Here is a 26,581-nt window from a genome sequence, read left to right on the forward strand (position 1 = left end):
GTATCAGGGTGACAGCAGGTTTGAATATTTTTTTAAATGTAGTGCAGTATTCAAAATGAAACTCTTATCTCACAACAGAACTGAGGAGATGTGACACGGCTCAGCGATACATAGTACTGCGTGGTTCTAGAGTGCACTGCACCATGCGGCGTCTACAAAGTGCTGACATCAAACAGCCCACACGGCACTGAACACCATCATACAGATCCGAACCATCTGAACCAAAGATGCCACGCCATTGCTGTGTAGTATATGGTTGATATTCTAGGGCTTAAGGAGAATGCAAATGTCTGAGTCCCTATGCAGACTGATGATGATGATGGCTGTAGTTTTATGGCGACGAGCTCCATTCTATGAAATGGTGTGCGCCAAGCCATTGGTATATATGTTCAACACAACATATCCATTATAGCTACACTAAATGTTCCCACCCTGACGAAAAATACAACGAAATATCTGTTTGTACATGTTCTTAGCACTTCTGTTTAAATAAAACTGGTCCAGTGGTAGAGCTGGTACATCCTGACGATGAAAATAATTTGATACGACAAATCAGTTGTTATTCCACTTTCATATATTTTCCATACACAAAGGCAGTCTTATATTTAAAATACACAGGACTTACAAGTATAAATGAAAACCATTAGGCTGACTCCACAATTCACCTGATGGATTATAATGATACATATTGCATCCCCATATACTATAACTACACTGATTGTGACTTATACCAAATTAGACTAAACTATTCAAAAGCAAAACAAGAAACAAAATCACCCATAACCATGAAAATATCCGTCATTATGAATCTACAAAAGACACGCGTACATGGGCAGATTTGATAACTGGACCTAAGGAAAACGTAATCAATGTCTCCCATGCGAATAGGTGTACATTATGTGCATATTGGTATACCTTAATAAAGATGTACTACACTCATACGCTGTTAACCATGGTTAATAGGGCCTAACTGTATGTTACCTATTAGAGGAATATAGACAAACTTGCCTATATTAATCTCATATACACATACATGACACGACCTGATCTACGCTTGGAAAGAACTTAATTTTGGCCACCCATATATAAGACGTTCCAACGTTTAGATTGTTCTCAAGATTAAGATTTATCAAGCACCTTGATAAATTAGTATGGACCCAGAATGAGGCCAGAATGACAGACCCGCTAAACATATAGACGGGATTACCCAGGAGTCGGCTACAAGGGGCGGGTAAACTGAACCATGTAACATACACGTTCATCATAAACTACTACATGGACACCCATCAAGAACACTTACTAAATAAATCGCGTCTCAAACTACTCAAAAATGATAATGCACTATATCAACTGTTTTTACATTATTGGTTCGATATCAACGAGCTCACTGAAGAAGAACGCGACCGAGATCGCTCGGCTCGGAGTTCGTATTGTTCGAGTTACATGACCACAACGGCAGGACAAGCTGTGTTGATAACCAACTGAAAATGGCCTCCGTGGCCAAGGATTCCGGCCTATTCAAGAAGCAGACCTGAAATTATTTCTAGATAAGTTTATATATAGATAGAAATGGTTTTCACATTAGTTTCCTTTGTGGATGTTAATTTAAAATAATTTCTGCCTTGCTGAAACTAACATACAGCCTGTTGTAGTTGTACTGGAAAATATCATTGCGCACCATGCTATCCACATCAACCTTTGATGCTAACGTAAATCGAGGTAATGTATTACGAATTCAAAGGATGGATGTTGAGTAGTCTACACAGATAGTAGTTTAATCCGTTCAATATATTCTTTGCGTGGATGCTAATGTCTCGCCCCGTACACTACGCATGCGCGTAATTATTACGCCCCGGGCGCTAAACTTGGTTATAATTCGAATTGTCGTCCCGTGCTAGTCCGGGTCGTAATTCTTACGAGCCGGGTCTGAGTGACCGCGAGAAAGGAGGGTGATAGCAAACCGCATGTTAACAAGACAAGCAGTGATACTGTCACGGCAAAGTTCACTTACATTGATTTCCGCTCAGAAATAAGGCGGTATTTTTCTACAACTCATCTGCTACTCAATATGTAAATGCCGTCTAATTGCGTATATATTTAGTGTAAAACCCTGATATCCAAATCTTGTCAAATCTATCAATATATTATATTAATCTATTAACATTAACAAATACAGTATCAGCTGTATCAGCTGTAAAACATCATGTTCCGTTACACCCAATATCTTAGAAAAATATATCTATATTACAGTTTCGTTTCAGCTTTTTTCAAACCATGTAAATTTTCTACAGTTTTGGCAAACAGCTGTTCGTTTCTATGGTAACCGATGTCAGGTGGTGATAGATCCGTCCAATCTGAATAAAAGACACGAGAAAGAAAATGGTTGATTAACTCATTGACTAAATGGTGATATAATAGATATTTATGTTTGACTGATTTATTTATTTATTTATTTCATTGGTGTCTTACGCCGTACTCAAGAATATTTCACTTATACGACGGCGATAGTGGAAGTATAGTGGAAGGAAACCGGGCAAAGCCCGATGAAAAGCCACGACCATCCGCAGGTTACTGGTGGACCTTCCCACGTTCGGCCGGAGAGAAAGTCAGCCTGAGCTGGACTTGAACTCACAGCGACCTCAATGGTGAGAGCTCCTGGGTCATTACGCCGCGCTAGCGCGACAACCAACTGAGCCATGGAGGCCCCATTTATGTTTGAAAGTAACAGTATAAGTCCCTACAAAGGTAAACATTTATACTAATTCACAATATTGGGGGCCTCCGTGGCTGAGTTGGTTAGCGCGCTAGCGCAGCGTGATGACCCAGGAGCCTCTCACCACAGAAGTCACTGTGGGTTTCCTCTGAGCTCTGCCCGGTTTCCTCCCACCATAATGCTGACCGCCCTCGTATAAGTGAAATATACTTGAGTACGGCGTAAAACACAAATCAGATCAGATCAGATCAAACAATATTGTTTGACAATGTACGTTCATCATGTTTTAGGCAATCAGGATTATTAAAGTACGTGACTTTACAGCACTCTATATTTGAAGGTGTTTGACAGGTACCTTGTGGTGTATAAGCAAAGTTTGCCGCTAATTTCTTGGTTCTTTTTAAATATGTTGTGCCCTCGTATTTTACAATCATGTTGGTGTTTTAGGTGTATCATTACGTTTTATCTGTATCTGGGTATTTAAAAAGATCGTAAGTGTTTTTTCCAGTTTCTTGATGTTTTTAAGGTAGTGCAGTACTTTAAAAGAACGATGCTTTTAAAGAGTACCTTGTTTTCCCACAAGTACCTTGGCGTTCGTAAAATACGTCGGGGTTTACCCTGGTGTTTTGCAAAAATCTTATGGCTTTGTTTTTAAATTACCACGGTGTTTTACAAGTACCTTGGTACTGCGATGATTTAGTGGTGCTGGGGTGCTGTATAAAAACCATCCCTCTGTTACTTTGTGAAAATTGGTAAGAAGATACCAAATGACACCATTTTACGCCTGATTCAGTATCAAAAATGTCGACAATAATGTATACTTTGCGAAATATTTTAAGTAATATTTTCCGGTTTGCCTGTTACAATAACTCATTCTTAAAAGACACATTCTCTTTTATTCTCGCTATCATTCGGTTTTCAGCTTTCCGTTTCAATTACACACTCCACGCTTACTTTCCTTTTTCCTCTATCACTTGTAAATCGTCCACTTGTAATTCCATGACATCATTTTTAGCGTCAGACCGGATTTTAATGAAGGGCCCGACCATAAAAGTTGAGCTCAGAGCGATGAATCCTCCACCGACAAACAGGGAGACGTCATACTGCTCAGCCATATCAAACAACCAGCCTGTCAGCGTGAAAACAAACGAACAACGAATAAAATATTATCTACACTTGTCTTTAACAAACATTGTACAGTTTCAACTCGTCATAGGCAGATTTTGTGAGTTTTCTATTATTTACAATCACATCGCTAGAAAAAAAACCCTCAAAGCCAGGCGCAATTTTCACGAAACCTCGCTCGAAACATTTTCTTTGTGTTTTGAAGTCACTTTACAGTGGGAATCACTAATCAGAGTGGTAATAACTGAAAACTTTCTTAGAGGACATGTACAAATTTGTTTTAAAAGTTCGACTTTGAAGACCGTATGAAAGTGTAATATATACATCCAGCCCCGGTGGAACTTCAGAGGTCAAGCCTTGTATAGACCCCCATTCCTTTAAGAATTTAATGTGGATGAGGGCTAAATAAGTTTACAAATGCATTCACCAATCGGTCCATTACTTACTATATTACATGAATTGTAATCTGCAATAAAATCAACGGATTGAAGGAATATATTTCTGTTTGATGATTTTCTGGTATTAATGTCGTAGACATTTGTCATTTATACATAAGCGACCAATTTATTGTGGGGGGGGGGGGACTTCACTAATGCCCTTCACCAGGTACCTGACAAAACCCCTGAGTAAGAAACACAATGGTACCACCGAAAGCTGGATTCGAACAAGCGACCTCATTAGTCCAGGGCCTGATAGTCGCTTTAAGAATATATTGTCAAGCACTATGAATGTCCAGCTATGATGCCTAATTTATCAATTACTATATACTTATATGTATTTTACCTGCAAATGGAGCCCCTGACAAAGCACCCAGTCCTTCAAAGATTAGAAGAAGTCCATAAGCATTTGAGAATCTATGGAGGCCGACTAATGCAGCGAGAATGGGCACGAGCAGAGTTCCGAAACAACCCGAGAGCATTCCGAACAGTGATCCGAGCACCATCCGGAGAACGTATCCATGGAGAGCGGGCATGAGAATAATGGCTAGGCCTGACAGGGCAAAAGCCACGCCGTACATAACGCTGACGTCAAGCCTTCGAAATTGGCCCAGAGAACCAAACACTACACGACCCACCAAATTTGAAATTCCAATGGCAGACATCAGTAATGAGCTCCTTTCCGGATCCGTTCCTTTAGACTCCGAGTACGCCGCCAAGTGAATGTACACCACCGACAGCCCAAAGCAAACTAGTACGTTGTTCACACAAAGAAGGATGAATCCGTAGTTCCTAAACACACTCAAGTCCATTAATTTGAATTTTTCCGCATCGTCTATTTCCTTTACTCTCACCGGCCGCATGAGGGCGCCACATACACAGATATTCAAAATGAGTGCGGCCAAAACCAGAAACGAGCCTTGCCAACCATACTCGTGATATAAAAACCGGATCAGAGGAGGAAATCCGAACGATCCTAAACCGATCCCTGAAACGGCTAGTCCAATAGCAAATGATCTCCTTCGGTCGAAATAATAGCTGACTATTGCAACGGCAGGAATATAGCATAATCCGGCGCCAAACCCTAAGAAAAGACAATGGAAATCTTTAAGAATAGTGGTTTCGATCTGGTTAGTCGAGCTATACTTTTCAGTTGTTTTACTTTTTTCTACTTGCTTTTGTTAGAAATGACTGATGCGGTCACACAACAAAATCTTTGCCATTATCATTTTACCTTCACATGCGATGCTAAATTCCTTCTGGTGACTTTTAATATATATAACTTTTATCTATTTTGCCACTGAATGACCGAACATTCTTTCCTCCACCATGTCGCCACCGTGTAAAAACCTACAATTGAAATGCCACGATGCAATGCTTGCGTTTATTATCACAACTGTACGCACAGGGAGGGGAAGAAAACTTAGGACTCTGGTGAACGACTAATTTATAGACTGGCTTGTTGATTTTTTAATGCTATACTGAAGAAGTTTCCACTTTTACGACAATGGTCCGTTTCATGTGTGGAGAAAACAGGAGTGCTCGGAGAAAACCACAGGCATTTGGCAAGTTGCTCTGTGTTTCTACGAACATGTGATTCCGTGTGCCATTTCTCAGCTGTTACTTCTTCTGATAATACATGGGAATCAAATAAATAGGCTTGAGTGTTTCCGTGGACTCCGCCTGATTCTTCAACACACGCGTATAACATAACATACAAAGAAACGCAGTTGTCAACGTTAAGCAATGTTAAGCAATCGCAGGAACTAACACAAACGCAATCACGAGTCTGTGGAAACACACCTTTGCGCTGTTAAACTTTCCTAAGTGGGACGTCAGGACTTCAGGCTGGACATGTCCCTATCGCACACATATTAACCAGGTCAGATCATCTGAACCCCTTCCTGAACACTGGGTCAACAAGACTTACCTATTTGTCCAAAGACGCATCCTCTTAAAAGCACTATTTTATTTGGTGACAAATATTGCAAAAAAGGTACAAAAATGCATTCTGTGTGTGTGCTTAGTAACCTAGTTCGTGGAGGTCCTTGCATATAGTCTAATTTCGAGGACATAGGAATGTTGTATATTGACATATAATCGTTTCAAAAAAGGCTGTGAGCCCTGCTCTACCTGAGTGTAAATAAAGAAAAAAAATGAATGCCTCAAATGAAGGCCATGAAGAACGGTGTCCAGATATACTTTAAATTAGTTTTTGACAGTTATTTGAAACCCAGAAATGGCACAAAAGAAGCTTTTTCTAAGGTGGATTTTTCAAACAATGTTTTTTGAGAGCATTTCGAATAACAAAAGCAGCTCTATATCTATAAAAAGTGTACGTGAAGTAAACGACAAAGGTGTGCCTCAAATGAAACGCAACGGACAACTGAAACCAGAAATACTTTAAATTAAATGTTAAATTATTATCTAACGAGGGTGTTTGAACCAGACTTTCCACATTATTTCAGGCCTGAGAATCCATTAAAAATTATCAGGATGATTTTAAGAGTTCATCAGAGATGAATTAACAAGATTTAAAATGTTCTGCAGACAAATGTTTAGGAACAAAGTGATGTGATCAGAATGGGCCACCATGTTATGTCTTATTTTAATTGCTTTTTGTAGCCTCAAACAAATTCTGAAAAAAAGAAATAAATATAATTTTGAGGAGTATCTTGCCGGGCGCATTTTGTCTGAAGTTAACACTACAGCTATCCTTGGCATTTCCTCTAAAGCCCCGTCCAGACTATCCAACGTTGATCAAATTTTATTGACGTAACAGCAAGTTGAATGGTGTTGAGGTAAGTTGAGTGTCCAGTCCACGCTACAAATAAGATAGATCAACATTGTCCAACCAAACTTTCGATAAATTGCAGGGAATTTTCCATTTTTCTTTCAAGTGCATGAGACACAATTATTTTCTCTTGTGCCCGTCTTATAGTATTCTTTAGAGAGAGTGTTGTACCGGTAAGGGTATTTTTCATACTCCTGTATCAAAGAAACTGTCTCATCGTTAGACCAGTTTCTCTCTTTCGCCTTTGGTGCCGCCATTTTGCCCAGGTCACGTACCTTAAGAAGGTAACGATAATCGATCCTATTTAATAATCCGTGTTCGTTTTAACACAAGTTTGTCTTTTTTTATACAACTCTCAGGACAAGATTGGTGATCAAAGATTATCAGAAAAGACTTTCTTGACGAAATATGGACCTTGTGAATCTCTCGACAAAACAGGCGACTGATGTAGTTGTTTAGCGCTGAGCTTTGAAAACTTCGTGTTTTGTGTTATTTTCTCACATAACGAACATTTGCTCTCAGAACTCTCCGATTATATCGTCAAAGTAAGCAGTGTTTTATGGGAGCTGTATTCTATAGATCATATGAGTGACTTGGACAGCGAATATTCACTCACACTGTCCAGGATAAGAAGAAAAAAAATATGGTGAGCCAGAATGACCTCTTAGTCAAGTTCAACCCGCATGCGAAGTAAAATTTCAATGAACTGACACAAGTAAAGACAAATTGTGAACATAATAGTGGAATATGGCTACACAAGAGAACCGAAATGTGGCACCTCGAATTGTACAAATTCCAATAAACATTCCGTTTCCGCCAAAACCTCAGATCTTAGAGGAGTGTGTGGGAAAACTATGAGACTGCAAGTAGGTTATCTACCAGCGATATGCAGCAAATAATTGCACTCTTTACACACCTAGGGGCTGATGCTCTAAATAAGTATTATGGACTGGTATTTGAAAATGAAGATAAGAAAGGGCGTGGGGATGTGAATGTAGTGTTGCAGAGGTGTAAAATGTTCTGTTTTGGACAGACAAACGAGACATCTGAGAGGTTCTGTTTTTTAACGAGAGAGAACAGCAATCAAATGAGAACAATGACACATGTCCAGCTGCATTGCGGACACTCGCCAGGGTTTGGAATTATGGTGAATTAGAAGACGATCTAATTCTTGACAGGATAGCTGCTGGGATACAATGCGACCGGGACGAAATTACCCCAGCAGGCACAACTGCTGTCATGTTTGGACACATGTAGAGCGAGTGAAGCAACTAGCCATCAAGTTAAAACCATGACGCAAGAAGAGGTACAGTTCGTACAGAGTAAAACCAGCAGCAGGAAATAGCGTGCACAAAGCGAAAGTGGTACTTCCAGTAAATATGATGAGAGCCGTCGATGAGAAAAGTCAGCTGAGTATAAATTTTGTGATCAAGTGCATGTTTGGAGGAAAAAAGGCTTGCCCAGCATAGGGTGACGGCATGGGAGTTACAGCAAGTCATGTGACTTGTGTTCTAAAACGTGCACACCATAAAAAAAGAATCTTCCAAATGTAGATCAAGGCTGCCAGTGAGTTTTGTCGAAGATGATTCATCAAGTGATGGTGAATTTGTGCTTACTGTAACAGAAGAGAACATTAACACTGTAAAGGACATGTAATAGTCAAAAATACATGCTGTGAAACAACATGAAGTTGAATTCCAACTTGACTGTGGTTCATCTGCGAATGTGTTGTCAGGTAATTTGTACATTGAGATTTGCAGTGACCGAGAACTGAAACGGCCAGAGAAAACTAACACTACACTGATTATGTTCAACAAAAGTAAAACTCAACCAGAAGGGAAAACACGCATAAATATCCCAAATCTAAGAAATCAGAAGAAATACAATGTGGAATTTCTGACGGTGAAAGGTGATGTCAAACGTATTTTGGGAGCATGTGCACTTCAACAAATGGGCCTAATCACAGTCAGTAGAGACAGAATTTTTCTTGGCAATTGTGAAGTGTCATTGAATGACATAACCTCTGTCCCTGCTAACCAGAATCAAACCCAGGTGAATACTGAAGTTACCGTACCTGAGAATATCTGGACAAGGAATTCAGTGATATATTCAAAGGTGAAGGTTGACCTAAAAGTTGATAAAAACGTGCCACTAGTGAAGTTACCGACACGTAAGGTACATTTGGCACTGAAAGCAAAGGTGAAAGCAGAGTTTAAGGGGTTTACAGACCTTGATATACTTGAGCCTGTTAACACGCCAACTGCTTGGATCTCCTCCATAGTGGTAGTGAGCAAACCGTCAGGTAAATTACGTCTGTATATAGATCTCAAACCATTGAATAAGGTGCTGCAGAGAAATCATTATCCGACCCCAACCATAGAAGGCATTCTACCAGAACTGTCAAATACTCGTTGCCTTCTCTGTAGTCGATGGTAAAATGTGTTTTTTTAACTATGGGAACTGAATAAGGCAAATATCGGTGGAAGAAAGTGCCGTTCGGGATCTCACCAGCCCCAGAAGAATTTCAGAGACGCATGGACAAGGCATTAGCAGCACCCCCAGGAGTTAAAACTATTTATGACTATGTGCTTGTGTGGGGTGCTGGAGAAGCTGACCAGTCAGCAACAAATGACCAAGACGACAAGTTTATTGCCCTGATGGAGAGATGTCGTGAAAAACACATCAAGCTAAACCGTGATAAACTGACACTCTGTTGTAGAGATGTGGCCTGTATGGGACACCGTACTATAGCCGATGGGCTTGGCATGGATCCTGAAAAGATCAATGGATTTCCTAATATGCCTACCCCGAGTGACAAAGCAGGAGTTCAAAGGTTTCTGGACATGGTAACATACCTGCAGAAGTTTGCACCGTGCTTGTCTGAGATTACAGCACTATTATGAGACCTTATGAAAAAGGATAGAGAACTCCATTGGGACAATGAAGCTCGTGAAATGTCGCTCAAACAAGTGAAGAAAAGTTTACCACAGGCTGCAGTGCTAAGCTACTTTGACCTGTCTAAAGACACTACCTTACAGTGTCATGCATCAAAATCGGGACTAGGTGTATGTCTTCTTCAAGATGGACATCCTGTAGCATACGCGTCTCTATCCCTCACTAAAACTGAGGAAAAGTACGCGCAAATAAAGAAGGAGCTGCTAGAGGTTGTTTTCGGAATGAAACGGTTCGAAAGTTATGTATATGACCGTAAAGTGTTAGTAGGAAAAGTCTACAAGGAGCACCAAAATGAATTCAGCGGATGTCCTTGCGACTACAGCGATTCGACTTCGATATACTCTACCGAAAGGGTAGATGTATATATTTATTTATTTATTTTTTTGATTGGTGTTTTACGACGTACTCAAGAATATTTCACTTATACGACGGCGGCCAGCATTATAGTGGAGGAAACCGGGCACAGCCCGGGGGAAACCCGCGACCATCCGCAGGTTGCTGACAGACCTTCCCACTTACGGCCGGAGGGGAAGCCAGCATGAGCTGGACTTGAACTCACAGCGACCGCATTGGTGAGAGGCTCCTCGGTCATTACGCTGCGCTAGGGCGCTAACCGACAGAGCCACGGAGGCCCCTAGATGTATATAGCAAATGCCTTTAGCCGAGCGTATTTACCACATACTACACACATCAAGACGAATGAAATTGTCTTCACAATGGATTTACGTTCAAATACTGAACAAGAAACTGAATCCGTAAACCAGCTTTAAAACCTGGCAGTAACACTTGATAAAGTCCAATATGCTACAGAGTCGGACCAATGTGCTACAGAATCGGACAGTGTCTTGTGTAAGCTGAAAACTACGATTCTGAAAAGATGGCCAGAGGGAAAGGAACTGCTGGACCCAGCAGTACAGTTGTATTTCCCCTTCTGTAAGGACTTATCAGTGCAACACGGAATCATTTTCACAGGGGAAAGACTTGAAATTCTACAAGTGCTTCGTGATGATATTGTGCCACGTGTGCACTCTAGTCATATAGGTGTTCAGGGTTATTTGCGCAGGGCTCGAGAAATGATATGTTGGCCTAATATGAACCGTGATAGAACAGTTCATTAGAAAGTGCAGTGTGTTTCCAACGTTCCAAGATGAACAGCAAAAGTAACCACTGATTAGTCATGCAATTAATAATCGCCCTTATTAGGCAGATACTGGGCACTGATCTGTTTGAGTTCAATAACAAGAACTACCTAATAACAGCTGACTATTATTCGAGTTTCTTCGAAGTAGATCGACTGACACATAAAATAGCAAAATGTTTCAAAACTAAAAGCACAATCTGTGATTAAATGAGAGAAAACGGAGCTATAACAGGTATGAGTTTGAAAAGTTCATGAGGGGTTACGATATTGAGCATGTTTCCAACTCTCCAACGTACGCTCAGCCAAATGGAAAAGAGTAAAAGGGTGTGAAAACTGCGAAACGCATCATGCGCAACGCGTTGAATGATAAAACTGATGAAAAATTTAGACTTGCTTGATTTCCGTAACACACCACGAAAAGAACTGCAATCTTCACCAGCACAAAGTTTGTTTGGACGACGAACTAAGACACTGTTACCCATTTCGTCTAAATTACTGCAAACTAAGACGGTCGAAAGTGTAAAATCCAAGCTAACGGAGAGCCCGTGAGAAGTAGGACAGCAGAACCTGAGTGCGAACGTCCACCTGTCAGAAACAAAGTGAACACTAACCAAAATTCAGTGATTACCAGATGTACAGACCTACACCAGAACAAGGCTTACATGTAGTCAGAACATCCAGTGGCAGAACTGTGTGAAATTCCCGCACCTGAAGTATTATGTGACCTGAACTGTGTACTTGAGAGACAGTAAAAGCTAACGTGTATGGAAAGTTCACAAGTCATAAAACATTGAGTTTTCTTAAATTTGAACTGATTGAACGTGAAGGACAGTAACGCACAATTTAAAGTTGAGTCTGCTTGGTTTGTGAAACAAAACGTTATTGGTCATTTGTGTTCACATGGGCTTTTTCAGAAACAGAGATTGTTTAATTGCTTGACTGTTTTCAAGAACTGATGTGTTACTTGCGATTGTTTTCCTGGAAAAGGGGGATGTAACGATAATCCATCCTTTTTAATAGTCCGTGTTTGCTTTAACACAAGTTTAGCCTTTCTATATAACCCTTGCTCAAATGTAGTTGTGACGAGTTAGTCAGACAGAAAACACAGTTCTCTTCAGTTGACTCAACAAAAGTTGAGTGATGTTGGATAGTCTGGACGGGGCTTAACGTTACAGAAGCGCTTTCGGAAGAATGTTGTCAATTCCGTGTAATGGACTGATTGCGTGCGGTGAAGACACATTAGCGATATATAAGCCGACAACGTTTAGGCCTACATTACGTACCCGTATACGCTCGTGCGGGTGATGGCTTTTTTTTTATCACCACGTTTTGATCTTGCTACATACTATACGTGAATGAACCAAATGTTTTACGATAAAGATTAAACGTATACACGTAAAGAAAGAGTTCAAACTATGTCTTCAATGATTAAACTTGTGTCGATAGTCAATAACCCTGTACAAATCTGGGTAACACTCTGAAGTCTGAAATGGCTAAGATGAATGTTTAACAGTGGGTAAGCCCCGTGTAAAACGGTTAAAACGTTGTCTGAAGTGGTTAAGCGTATGTCGATAGTGATTAAACCACTGTACAAAGCGGTGAATACTATGCCTGAAGTGATTTAAAATATGTCGATACAGTTAAAGCCAGGTGAAGCACATGTGAAAAGTCTATCGGCAAGAAACAGCTATACAAAGAGGATTGAAATTGACTTATACTATCTTTATATTCGCTCACTGAAAGGTACAGTGGAACAGTTTTTAGTCTTTAGCCTTTTGTGAGGTAAAGAATGGGCGTTCAGCTCTATATCAAGTTCGGCTATTAGTTACTTCCCCAGAAACTAGTCATTATATTCACTTGAACACGTGACTCATCGTTTAAGTATGTACAATGTGTGTGATTTTACACGAGACATTACACAAACGTTCAAGCGACTACACTAACGCAATCTGAGATTTGTTGATCTACTTTTTCAGATTTTCAGAGGTCGTACAGTTGTCACAGGATCGCGTTTTAGAGGAATATAGGCGAACCCAGTCAATCCTAGGTAAACAAAACTTGTAAAACCTCTAATAAAGGTTTATAGGGATCAATAAGGTCACAAGTTCGAAGCCAAGTGCCGCCTGTTTGAGCTATATTTTAGATCACGAAGTTAAATTGTCCAGTACCTAATGAGTTTCTCTCGTGTAATTCATCATCCATAAACCTGACTATTGTCGTGTAATAAAATAGCCCAGTAACACGCCGTAAAACACCATTCAGATACATAAAGAGTACTACCAGTTGTACATATAAAATCACAGTACAAACTGAAATGCGATCAAGTGGGAAAGTGAGTGAGTGCTTGGGGGTTAACGTCGTACCTAAAAAATTTTAAGTCATATGACAACGAAGGAACCCTTAGAGTGCATGTAATGTGCCTCCTTGTGGCAGGAGGAATTTCCACCGCTCTTTCATCTAGTGCTGCTACACTGGGACGCCTTACCGAAGGCATGTAAGCCTCCCCGCCCGAGCCATTATGCTTATACGTTGAACTAGGCGTTGAAGGCAGGCGAGGAAGTTCCACTTCCTCTGTCAAGATCTTAGGTGTGACTCGATCAAGGATTGACCCTGGATCTACCGATCCCAAAGCGGACGCTCTACCAACTGTGCTATCGGGGCCGGTTCGATCAAGAGAAGTGTAGTCATTACTGAGATGTTCTTTTGAAACTTGAAGACTTGACAATTGGAACATGTCACACGACATACTAAAATGAGTCATAATTTCTGAATAAATCCTTATGGATGCCGTATATTCTTGTCAGAATGGATATTCATCAAAAAGTCAAGAATTTATCTTAGTTTGAACTCTGGACAGAGGACCTAACTATTGCAAGACGTGACCAGTATAATTCAAAGTAAAAGAAATAACACACGCACCACTCAGTCACAAATGTACATAAAGATCCTGACATGCAGATTACGAAGAAAAGGGGTGTACAGTACATCCTGCCTCCCCAACCCAACCCTTCCCACCTGCAAAATACACACATAGGCTACACATATGAAAAGTCGTGGGTCTCCCCCAGGCTCTGCCCGGTTTCCTCCCATCATAATGCTGGCCGCCGTCGTATAAGTGAAATATTCTTGAGTACGACGTAAAACACCAATCAAAATATATAAACAAAATACACACATGAAACAATGCCACATTTTAATAAATATATGCAAGTTAAATTCTATGGTTTACAAAAAACAATATAATTTGCAACGTTGTAGAAATCAGTTAAACACAAAGTCAATACCATACCTGTTAAAATCCCAAACGATACCATTATAAAATAAATACTGCTGGCGAAGAAAGTGATGCCAAGGCCGAGAGCCATTACTAGGCCGCCAAAAATCGTGACTCTGCGACAGTCATACTTGTTCGTCAGTACACTAGCCAGGGGACCTGAGGAGAGAGAAACAAGCGAAGTGATGATCACGTGAGTCTTTATTCGTGACATACTTATAGGGACGCTATTAACGTTCGGAAATGATAGAGTGTACCAATTTGGGAAAATTTTCCCATAGCCTACTCTATTCTGTACGTCCCTTCTACCCTACGTCAATTAGTAAAGAATGTAAATGGTAGCGAGAGGTAAAGTTATTGAATTAAAAACATGTAAATTCATGACAAGATTGCGTCATCCACCGTTTTCATGTTTAAGCGTAGCTGGCCTACTTCTGTTGAAAATCTTCTTTTTCACTTGTTGCTCTATAAGAAACAGTATTTCATAAATTTAAGATTCTTGTATTGCTTATAATCATTTCGTTTAAGCTAAACATAGAGCTTTTTGTGAAAGTTTGTCGTAATAAAAGTTGGCCAACATATTAGCATGTAGCATTTCTCACCTGCCGCATACATGGTTGCCCATGGAGAGAGCTCCAGCCCATGACGTCACAGCTTTCGGGCGCCTCAAAGGCTTCCAGGAATATCAAGTTGAAAATGCAGCTGACCAGCAAATCCCGTAACGTGAAAATATGGACGAAGAATGAAGCCACAACGACCACCCATCCCCAAGGCGTTTCTCGTGAATCCATTAGTTTGTCTGCAAAATGAAAATGAGTTACTTCCATAACCAGTGATTTAAACTTATGGACCGTTTAGAGCTGAAAAGAAAACAGTATATGATACCTTGTGTATGTGCTACACATGACTTGTACAGCAACAAATATCGCTCAAGGCTGTTTATAATTTAAATAGTTATTGGTAATATATTTGACACATACATAACCCAAAATTATACCCCTCAGAAACACTATAATGTATATTGTTATTAATATCTTGTTATCTCCACTTGTTGGTGGTGCAAAATATCGTCTTATATGGCAAAATCAATCAAGGATTAGATCATTTGATCTAATCTGGCTACGGAATATTCCGGGAAGCCTTCCACAACAATTCTATGTTATACTACCCATTATGGGCGACATTGACTATAGCACAAAAAGATAAAAGCTTTTCCAGTATTTGTATTATTTGTTCAATTTTTTCTCTCGCCGTGTTTTCCGGAAAAATGACCTGGGAAAGAATATATATACTTTAAAAGCCAAGTAAGATATGCCAATATAGCGAGAATGATAGGTGGACACTGACACCACGATATATCTATACTCGTTTGTTCTGTTACGTAAGTCTTCACGTTTTCTGCGACGTTCTTCATGTAAACCATTGCGTCGCGTCAGTGACATTCAAACCACGTTATATAATCGTTTGTCCTATTACACAGCTCTTCACATTTTCTGTGATGTTTAGGAATAAAACGATGTGTCGCTTGAGACATCACATGATGCCGTTGTGGCCAGCAATGCCCTCCATCATTTCTGAGCAGACATTTGTTCTAGGCCGCCATGATGGCAAATCTATGTCAATCTAAAACAAATTGGTTATCCCACATTTTAAGTTTTTTCTTTAATTATATACTAGTATCATATATAAAAAGGCTATTTTTACAGAGCTTTGGAGCGATTTGTTTCGGTTGACCAGCTCAACTACATCAGATACAATTAGAACTTCATATGCGTTAAGGCAAATGTACGACGTGAATGGTCTGTAACAACCTCAAATTGAGAAGGCGGAATTTTGGTCAAAGAGAATATACAGCTTAAAGGATACATGAGACGTAACAAAAAAACCAAACGTATGGTTTTAAGGAACAAATAAAGACAGACATGCCAAAAAACTGAGTTTTTTTTTTTCATTTTTGAGGCACATTATGTATTTCTTAATACACCCTCTAGTTTATCCATATTTTCCTTCAGTTGTCGGGAATATACGGAAAGTTCGGGGCATTAGTTAAAATCGTCATTTATAAGATGCCCGGATTCGGAACTTTATGTCAGATCTATATTTGCGTAACTGACATGATCTACAGACACTATCAGTTAAAAAATTCCTCATTAAAATGTATGTTGATTTCCTGTGTCATGTAAGAACTAGTAATAATATGAATATAATACTGGATAGTTTCCAATAGAGGCCAGAGAGATTGCGCACACGGCGTGCATGGGAAAAGGGATCGGAGAGAGGCACTATACACCAAATGTTAACTTGTATTGACCGCTTCAAACGAAAGCTTTAGCAAGTAAAATCTTGCTGGCAGGACAAGTACGAAAACACCATTGTGTAACTCAATCGCATTCAAGTTGGAGCTGTTGAATATGCAGATTAATCGACTTGTCTAAAATTGACCTCATGAATAAAACGAGTGATAGATCTAGAAATTCCTTCCCCAAGGTCGGAAATGAACACGCATAATTGTGCAATCTGTTTCGAGTGTTCAGGAGTATGTACACCGAAATTTTTGTTTATCGCCTTACTCAAGGATACTGTACTTTTGCGATGGTGTTTGATCATTTGCATGGCTGAAGGAAGACGGACAGCAGCTAGAAAAACCATTGGCTTTTGGCATGTAACTGACAAACTTCCTTACCTTTCCCAAACATATGTATGTCAATATGGTGGACGGCAAGAGGTTTCCAAACAACTTGATCTGCACCAACTAAATCTCCACAAGAGCGTTTCCGATCGTCATGCACCAAGATTGAAAGCTCTGGGATTACCCGCCAGAGCCTGTGACTGAACCAGCTCCTCGTGTGAAGCTGCTAGTGAGTTACAAACTATAAACATGTTAAGCTCTCGGTCACAATCCACACCACTGACCTGCCCTACATGACCTGAAATTTCGATCATGACTAAACAATCGATGGTTTCCAATTGATACAAAGTTCTTTTGATTTGGAAGGTTTTGAAGTTTAAGGTATAGGATGATATCCTACTGGAGAAATGTAATTTTTGTGGTCAAAGGTAAGAAAAGCAAAATTAAAGTGAGGCATTTATTTACACTTTTCACATCATTTAGGGCGGGTGATAAGCAACAGAAATTGACGTGACTATAATTGCTTGAAAATTTTTTTAATGTTGATTACTAACTTAGAGTTAAGGAACTGAAATGAGAAAGACTTTTTTGGCAAATTAATATTATGTTTAAATTCAACTGATGATATAGGTTTATATGCACTCAAAATTAAGCTATTAAATTTAACAGAAATTCTGTTGTCTGAGGGATGCTAGAATGTATTCTGTTTTTATAACACAATATTGTGTGATATTCACCATAATATTCCGTTAGTCTAACAGAATGGTGATGTTGACTTTTTCAATATTTGTGTTATATTTAACAGGATACTAGTAATCTGCTGCAATAACAGAATACATTCCAGCATCACTCATATAACAGACTTTATGAGTGTGTTTGATTCCTGGTCACCATGTTATGTTATCAAACTGTATACAATCGTCTCATAACATCGGTCATTTTCAGATCAGCACTGTACAAGATAAACTAAAAACAGACAGCATAAATTTATTGGAACAGCCTTGTAAGTATACTTACATTTATATACAACCTTATAACCTAGAGCAGGCTTTACCTTTCCCACGGAACTTGACAAGCGACGGTCATGTTTACTCTCACCACGAATAATCCGCAATTCACGTGACAGACTCTGTTCTAAGAAAGCCTCCACACTATCGCTGTTGGTAGAGCCTCGAGCGCCAAGTATATAGCCCACACTAGTATGCACTTGTTAAAAGGGTAATATATTTCAACAAGAACTATGTAACACTTATGATTAAATTGTCACTAAATTGTTCTCGGGCTATATTGTCCTGAAATAATGTGTACACCGTGAACACAGTGCTTCGTCTGCAATTTGCGAGGCCCATATATAGTAAATAAATACTTCTATTGTCCTGAAATAATATTTACACTGTGAACACAGTGCTTCGTCTGCAATTTGCGAGGCCCATATATGATAAATAAATACTTCTGTCATATAATTCTTTTTCATTTTAAGCTTGCACTATTTTAGCACGATAATTTTGAAACAAAATTTGATACAGCCACGGTGCTTGGGTGTTCAATAGAGTACCCAAAAAAAAAGAGAAACGCACATAGGTGAATTTTCGCATGATGAATCGGCGTTACTTCAAACTGCTTTCCCCTCTTAGAACTTCGTCGTTTTTAAAGAACGACGTCGGCCAGCATTATGGTGGGAGGAAACAGGAGAGAGCCTGGGAGACCCGACGGCCTACGTTATCAAATCTCTTACACCGCGAACATTTTTTTTTGTTTCAGTGTTATCAATATTAATACTATTGTGTTTTGCCGCAACAAATAACACTAATAATTTTATGAACATATGTTTCCAGAACTTTCATTGAACAAGGTCTGCTGTACAATATTATAGTAATATTGAGCTGTACAATAACTTAGACTGATCCTTGTCCGCAGGATTTAGAGTAATGTAGGCTTATTTCTGACGTGGAGCATGGAGCTTATACGAAAGGCCTTCCAACAGGGATTTGGTGAACAATGGGGAAGGTCTCATTATATCCATGTCCAACAATGAATAGAAGTCCATACAAACGGCATGTTAATGCGCTCACAATACACTCAAAAAAGCACGACGTAAAACCCCCAGCATACATTCACAAACGCAATACAGACAAATAATCACTAAACAACAATGTGATTCGGCAGCAGTATATGTCACAACATGGAATCCGTCCAGACAATACGTATGTGACATAGCTGAATGTGACATAGTTGTATGTGACATAGGTGAATGTGACATAGCTCTATGTGACATAGCGGTATGTGACATAGCTATAAAGTCTTGTTTGTTGATTTAGTACTTCTAATGGTTTGTATTTGAATCTAGAACTGGGAATGTGAATTTAACTTGTTATTGAATATCCATATATATTGGCTAATACCTTATCGTTATATGACTGAAAAAATGTAAAGCCCTAGGCATACATGTATGCACATGCAGACGTATATACCGTGAACTGGCAACTAACTTAACACGACTCCTAGTTAAATAAGTGGGGTATACGAGCGTAAAAATATACGCTTTGTCATTGTTAATACATGTGCAGTGATGGCATATCATGCACTCGATGTCTAAAATGCTATTTAACTTATTCAATTTGACATTTACATAAGCCCTATAGAGTTTCAAGAAAACTGAAAATAAACCGGTTCCTGTGAGCGTAGTGTTTCATATACTGATGTCTATTACAGAGAAAATCGGTTTAGGTAAATATTACGACTGCGCAGAGATTTTGTCTCGCACAATTCTGTTGAACTTTAGATATGTAAAATGCCACTCATAAAAGCGTGAGGCCATGGTGTGATATTCGATGGAATATGAAAGAGATCTATGTGAATAGCACTCTTGCAGCCTATTTTGAAAAACCTGCAAAATGAAGGGTGGGGGTAGGGGAGGGTTTGTTTGTCAAAAGCATTACGTGGATAGCGCATGACACAGAATGACTGTGCTCGTGTTAAATATGCGTTCGACCTTTCATATTTGTCATCAGCCTTTTGAATGGGTCTATCGGTGTCTTAAAGCACTGAACGTGAACAAAAAATAAGAATCAATGTTTGGTAACCACAGAAAAGCTGAGAGAGAAAGAAATCTCAGAATGGTACTCACTGCAGAAAAAATCAGGCATATTACAACTAGACAAGAAAATTTACGAATATCTTTGTTGGTTCTCATAATGCTGGTGGTTAGCGCTCCAATGACATAAAAATCACTCAACAGTGCGGTCACTGTGAGTTCAAGTCCAGCTCACGCTGGCTTTCTCACCGGCCGTACGTGGAAAGGTCTCACAGCAATCTGCGGATGGTCATGGGTTTCCCCCTTGCTCTGTCTGGTTTCCTCCCACCATAATGCTGGCCGCCGTCGGATAAGTGAAACATTCTTGAGTACGGCGCCAGTTAAATAAATAAATAATAAATAAATAAATAAATAAATAAATAAATAAATAAATCTTTTCATGCTAAGGCAATATACATCGGGACTATTCACACTTTTTTCTCTTAGAGTCTTCTTTTATATGCTTTCTATGTATAAATCACAGACACGTCCCTTTTACAAAGTGTGTCTGACCAAACATGAGAAAACTTCGATCATTATCCATCAACACTCATATACGTGCCTTTGGTCTCTTCCTGTGCATCAAGTCAGTCAAATCCATTTTTGGTTTTACACCCTCGTACATTTCCAGCCTATTGCGTCAATTAACCACAAGAGAGAATTTCAGACAAAGACGCGTTCCAAGATTGAAGACACAACATATAGGCCACTACATGACTACATGCGAAGATACTGCCTATGGTCTACAGTTTGACTACGTCACATATATATGTAGCTACATACACGCAGTACCTATAGGCAGTTTGTTAATGGTAATAGCGTATATGTACTATGATTTTCCATAAGCACGAACCGGATCTGACAAAGCATATAATCCAATGAATTTATGAAGCCCTACCACCACAATTTTAATGTCACTGCTCGTTTTACAATAATGTAAGGGCAATACATACTGGGTCATAGTATCTATACTGTTATTTGGGTTTGATTGGTCGCATTGGTGTCAAAACCTCAGTCAAAATTATATCGGTCAATATGACGTAGGTCTTGGATTGCATGCAGTTACAATTCACTGACTACGTAACCATCATTCGTATTGGTCATGCCCCAGGGCGAAAATGTCATTTCTAAAACGCTCATGAATCATGGCCAAAACTACAGCTGTATTATGAACTTACAACTTGCCATATTTCATTCAGACAAAAAGGTTATATTCTAGTTTAGTCGTGATTTAAATAGTCAAATGTAAGGAAATGTGCGGACGAGTCTAAATGCAAATTTCGAAATGCACCAACAAAACCAGGTTCCTGTGAATGTCATGTAGAAAGCCTGCACGATGTTGGTGTGTTTTGGTTGTTGTCACGAAACGCCGTGAACAGTTTTACCCTTAACTTTAAATTGTCCATTTACATTTATACTATATTATTTTCGAGAAATATCAACAGGAACTGTAATACACCCTAGTGTTTTGAAATGGTTCTATATCGAACCTTTATGTATTCTGTGTAGCACCTATATTTCTGAGAGTGTATCGACTGTGTACATATAACATTATCATAACTATTTTCATATGAATAGGTGTGATCAAAGTTTAACTGGGACAACAAATTACACAATTCATTTTTATACAGAATATTATACTTCATCATGAATAGAAATTTTACCATCTTTCGGCCATAAATATTGCCTTTAATGTTAAGCATGTAGTATTTTTGCTACTAATTTCGAAATAAATTTATTACAGCGAGTTGTACTTAGATGTTATCCACAGGGTAACAAAAAAGAAATACATAGGTAAATTTTGGAATCATGAGTCATAAATAAGCCAAGGAAGCTAATCCTAGCCGTGACACCATGTCACTGTAGTCAATTTCTTTTAGCTAGTCGTCCACTCAGTTCACTGTAAAATCAGTGATATTCGCTAGCAAAATTACCTTTAGTCAGTGACACGTAACAACACAAGCTCTGTACATTGGATATGTTGGAAGTCTGCATTATTGCAAGGAAAATGAAATTAGAATACTTTTCTAATTCATAATATTAAAGTCCATAAGCTCGGTTTCGACGACATGAACCCACGAACACGGGTGACGTCATAGTTATTAAAAAATCAGTGGCATGCTGGATATTGGGCGGAGTTCAACGTGTTTTGACGGAGGGCGACACCACTTACCTCAGCTGCTATCGACTTGGTTGTAAGCAGTGTTACTGACACTGACATGTTTCAACTTGTCTAAACGTTTTAGTTTGATACAACCTTAATATATGAATTTTTTTTACCTGTTATAGTATATTTTCTCAGGGCGGAATGGATTTGGGGATGGATGTTAGGAATTTAAAGCGATGTAGTCTATTCGCTGAGACAGTATAGGGTAAACTGTGTTACTGTGTGAAGTTGTTCTGTTTAAACCGCTTGTTTGTGCAGCCATTGTAAAACAAAATTACTCTCCGTGCCCATTGTCCAGCATGCAACTTTCTTTTGAATAATTATGACTTCACTCGGGGGCAACCAATTCTTCGTATCGAAACTAAGTTTTTGGAGTTCAACATTATGAATCAATGTCAATGTGTAGGACTTGGGTAGTTACGTGTCACTTGCTAAAGGTAATTTTGGAAGCGAATAGGGTTGATTTTACAGACAGCTAAATATAGGATAGACTATGGTGGATGTTCATCTCAGCACATATGATGTCACAGTCATATTACAAATCTGATTGGTTAACAGGGGAAATAAGGTTTCCTGGTTTAAGCTCTACAACTTTGGTCACGCTTGAATAAATCTGTTATACCAAATATTAAGCTTAGGCTAGGACCAGCCGGGACTTACCTATCTCTCACACCAGCCAGTAAACGAGGATTCTATATCAGTTCTATATCATTTTGTATGAGCAGCGAAGTGTAGGTATGACCTGCATTTAGTATGACCTTTATCGACACGCCTGAGTTAGCAGACATCCTCCCACGCGCTGTTATCTATATATAAAAATGAACACCTACGTATGATGAGAAAATCGGCATATTACGCCGATCTTGAGAATATTGTGACCACATTGTAGTGAGAGAAATGACAGGAAATTCATTCAAAAGGCTACTGGATAACCTTTCCACGTACGACCGGAATACCTTATTGCCGTGTTGCCTACAACACCGTTTAACTTTACTAGCAAGCATTATTTTACAGCGTTTCCAGGCTCCACATTGTAGGCCAGCATTAATTTACAGTGTTTTCGAACACCAAAATGTTTCCAAATGCCACAGTGTTGGTTAAAACAACGTTACCATGTTTCGAAATAACCCAATGTTAGCTAAAACAACGTCACTGTATTTATAAATATCACAGTGTTGGGTAAAACAACTTTACCATTTTTGTTTCAGAGTATCTCCAGTGCCAGGCTAAATCAACGTTACTATATTTCTAAATACCACAGTGTTGGCTGAAACAACGTTATCATGTTTCAAAGTACCCCAGTGCTAGCCTAAATCAAGGTTACTACATTTTAAATACCACAGCGTTTGTTTAAACAACGTTGCCATGTTTTAAAAAAAAACAGTGTTGGTTGTGCTCACAATCAGCCTATGCAGTACATTTTCACGACATTTTAAATGGTTAAACTAAAATGTGAATGGGTCAGTAAGAAAAGTTGGTTTTACATCTTACTAGGAGTAAAACTTGTTGCACTTTCTGTTTTAATCATCACTGATACAAAATGCCGTTGCACAAATAATACATTAAGCACTAGGTTGTATTCGCTTTTTTAGATTTTCTACCACTTCTAGCCTCTTTAAATTTAGCGGGTGACTCGAAGGTATACCAGGTAATATTTGTTATTACGCACTATAATTTCACGTTGTATTTTTTAGCAATTTTATCCACGAACTGTCTCCCTAACATGTTTTAGCATGTCATAATGGTGCATGCATGTTGTTTATATACAATATCGTGTTGTTATTGTCTCCATCTAGGCTGCTGTCTAAATAATTTACCCCAGTATAGGCTACTATATACTACATGCGATACATGTTTAAATGACTCATGCAAACTAAATGACTCAATTTTTACTTTCCGTTTCTGTCTTAACAGACGAACTCACGCACACGAGAGTTGAACGATAATCTGATTAAAAGTACAACATGAAATGAAACAAAACATTTGAAGAGATAGGTGTAGACGTTGACTTAAGAAAACGTCAGTCATGAAGCTTTGGAAACTACAACTACGAATAAACAAACTTTTACAACATTTTCATTTCTTTCTGAAGAAATTTATGTTAACTGTGGTAAGCATGTAGTTTCAATATTACAACCCTTTAAAGGCATTTGGTTGTATTTTATTCAGCCAAATTTTTTGAAAAGAATATCAAAAAAAGAATGCAAATGAAAGCAATTTCAGATATTGTCTTTCCGCTGATTCATATTTTATTTTTAGTTTTTCTTTTATTTTAGCCAAGAATTTGTCTCTCCGTACTATTTTTAAAACATAACACCTTATGTTTCATGATATGATGAATCAACACATTATTTCAGTAAATGTAATGTGCGATAATTTACACACGAACAATGTTGTTAATTGTCGCATAATTGTATAAATTTGTCTCAGGTATATCTTAGCTTGAAACTGAAAAAATTTGGTCCAAACGTCGCACTCTGACCGGTTTGACAATGATCTTTGATATCGTTGCCATGACTACCCGCGCGTGTACGAGGATATCGACTGGCACTGAAGTGTTAGTCCGTGCTCACCCGCGGAACCTAGCATGTAGATTGCACGGTGAACATAGACCCATTTGTATTTATCAGCCATATTCTTATGCTTATGCACATTAAAATGGAGTACAATCCCAAGAGAGACACGGTTAATAGCGTTGTATATGCTCCATGGTATAACTCGATTGTAAGTAGCCTATAGTTAAATTAATTTTAGGTATTCTTTTTTTTTTTGTTCTCATATTTTTTACACAATTTTAACGAAGAAGCGATAAACCAGTCTGCAAAAATATTTATTAATTATTACCTGTTCATCAACAATCAACAACGAAATAATCATACTCATCTGGACGCTGAGGTTAATTCGGAATTCATCCTAACCTTAGACACTGTCCATTCCTTGTTTACTCCAAGTTTTCAATAATGTGCACTAGTGGACTAGTGTAAACATGCAAAGATCAAATAAAAAATGTAAAAATAAATAAGATACAAAACCAAAAGTATGTAAAAAAAATATTAAAAAACAAATAAAAATAAACACGTTTATCAAAATTACATAAAAAACACACTTCGGTATGATGTTTATGGTGTTGCAATGCTATATATTCTGCAAAAATTTGGACAAAGATTTGGTGCTGTTAAACTGGCGTTTGTGGCGTGGTATTGCGTGCAATGAAGTTAATTTTGCCGAAACCTTCGTCCATCTATTCTTGGGATTTTGTACTGCACTTAACCTGCCCCAATCTTAGGGCACGGAAAGACTATTTCTGGGGGTTCACGGTGTGTAATAGTGGTGTACCTACCATAAAGGTCCTTGACCCTTTGTGATTAGCTCTTGGTTTGCTTACCTGACGAATATAATTCTATTCCTCACTAGCGAGTATGAACGATGCCAGTTGCTTAATAGGCCTTCACCACCCCGTGTACACATCCATCGTTTTGGACTCGCGGGTTATAGCTGCGAAACGAATTACTGACATTCAGTCCCCCTGATAAGCGCGTGTGTTTACGATATGCTATGTACAACTCACAGTGTACACTTGCATGTAAATGCAGTCAAAGTAGCTACTGTATTGCTCGAGATATGCATCCAAGCGGAAACTCCGTATAGGCCAAAGCGATCCATATTTGGCCCAGGAAATGTATAACGCGCTGCAAACAACTATACATGTTCCCTGGTCAGTACAAGTACCATCTGTTTACGTGGCGTTGGCAATAACTTAGCTCATATACTGTATACAGTCCTGTGGAGAATGCGCCTTGGATTCAGTCATGAAAGTAGAAATTATCAATATCATTCAGCACAGCTGATGTATTCTGACTTCATAAATATTTACATTTTTTTTTTGTTAAATAGTGAAGCCAAAAATACGTAATAACTTTGTGACTAAAATACGTATTACTGCATTCACCTCGTATAATCAGGTCTCTACGCAACTCATTGTCTTACCATCTGTTCGGCAGAATAACAGCTGCCGATATCTTCATGATTTTTGTAATTAGTATGGGAAAAATTGGCCTTATCTTGTAGGAAAAACAAAACAAATTAAAGGAAGAAAAGCTTATAGATCGGTTTGAAACCAGTGATGATAAAAGATACACTTTGTTTCGTCTTCGAAATAATTATAGATGACTGGTTATCATCAATAGCTAAAAAAAAAGTAGGATAAATCGACAGGATACGTAAGGAGCTAGTTCAAATCAGGCCTTGGACACTCTCACTGATTGCGCGGCCT

General features: G+C 38.8%; 1 protein-coding gene across 1 annotated transcript; it reads right to left on the reverse strand.

Moving 5' to 3' along the window:
* Window positions 1-881: 881 nt before the first annotated feature.
* Window positions 882-25,821, reverse strand: LOC135479519 (monocarboxylate transporter 12-like). Its single transcript, XM_064759386.1, has 6 exons — window positions 25,694-25,821; window positions 15,042-15,238; window positions 14,455-14,598; window positions 4,622-5,359; window positions 3,668-3,842; window positions 882-2,354 (listed from the first exon to the last, which is right to left on the reverse strand). Exons 2-6 carry the CDS (start codon window positions 15,052-15,054, stop codon window positions 2,330-2,332), a joined length of 1,095 nt encoding a protein of 364 aa, XP_064615456.1. The 5' UTR covers window positions 15,055-15,238; window positions 25,694-25,821; the 3' UTR covers window positions 882-2,329.
* Between the last annotated feature and the right edge of the window lie 760 nt (window positions 25,822-26,581).

The sequence above is a fragment of the Liolophura sinensis genome, chromosome 12 (assembly GCF_032854445.1).
Source record: "Liolophura sinensis isolate JHLJ2023 chromosome 12, CUHK_Ljap_v2, whole genome shotgun sequence".
In the NCBI taxonomy this organism is placed as follows: domain Eukaryota; kingdom Metazoa; phylum Mollusca; class Polyplacophora; order Chitonida; family Chitonidae; genus Liolophura; species Liolophura sinensis.

Coding starts and splice junctions, on each gene's coding strand:
- LOC135479519 (XM_064759386.1), bottom strand. Junction 5,360..14,454: donor ATCGTTTGGGATTTTAACAG/GTATGGTATTGA, acceptor GTCTTTTCTTAG/GGTTTGGCGCCGGATTATGC. Junction 2,355..3,667: donor GTGATAGAGGAAAAAGGAAA/GTAAGCGTGGAG, acceptor TCTTTTATTCAG/ATTGGACGGATCTATCACCA.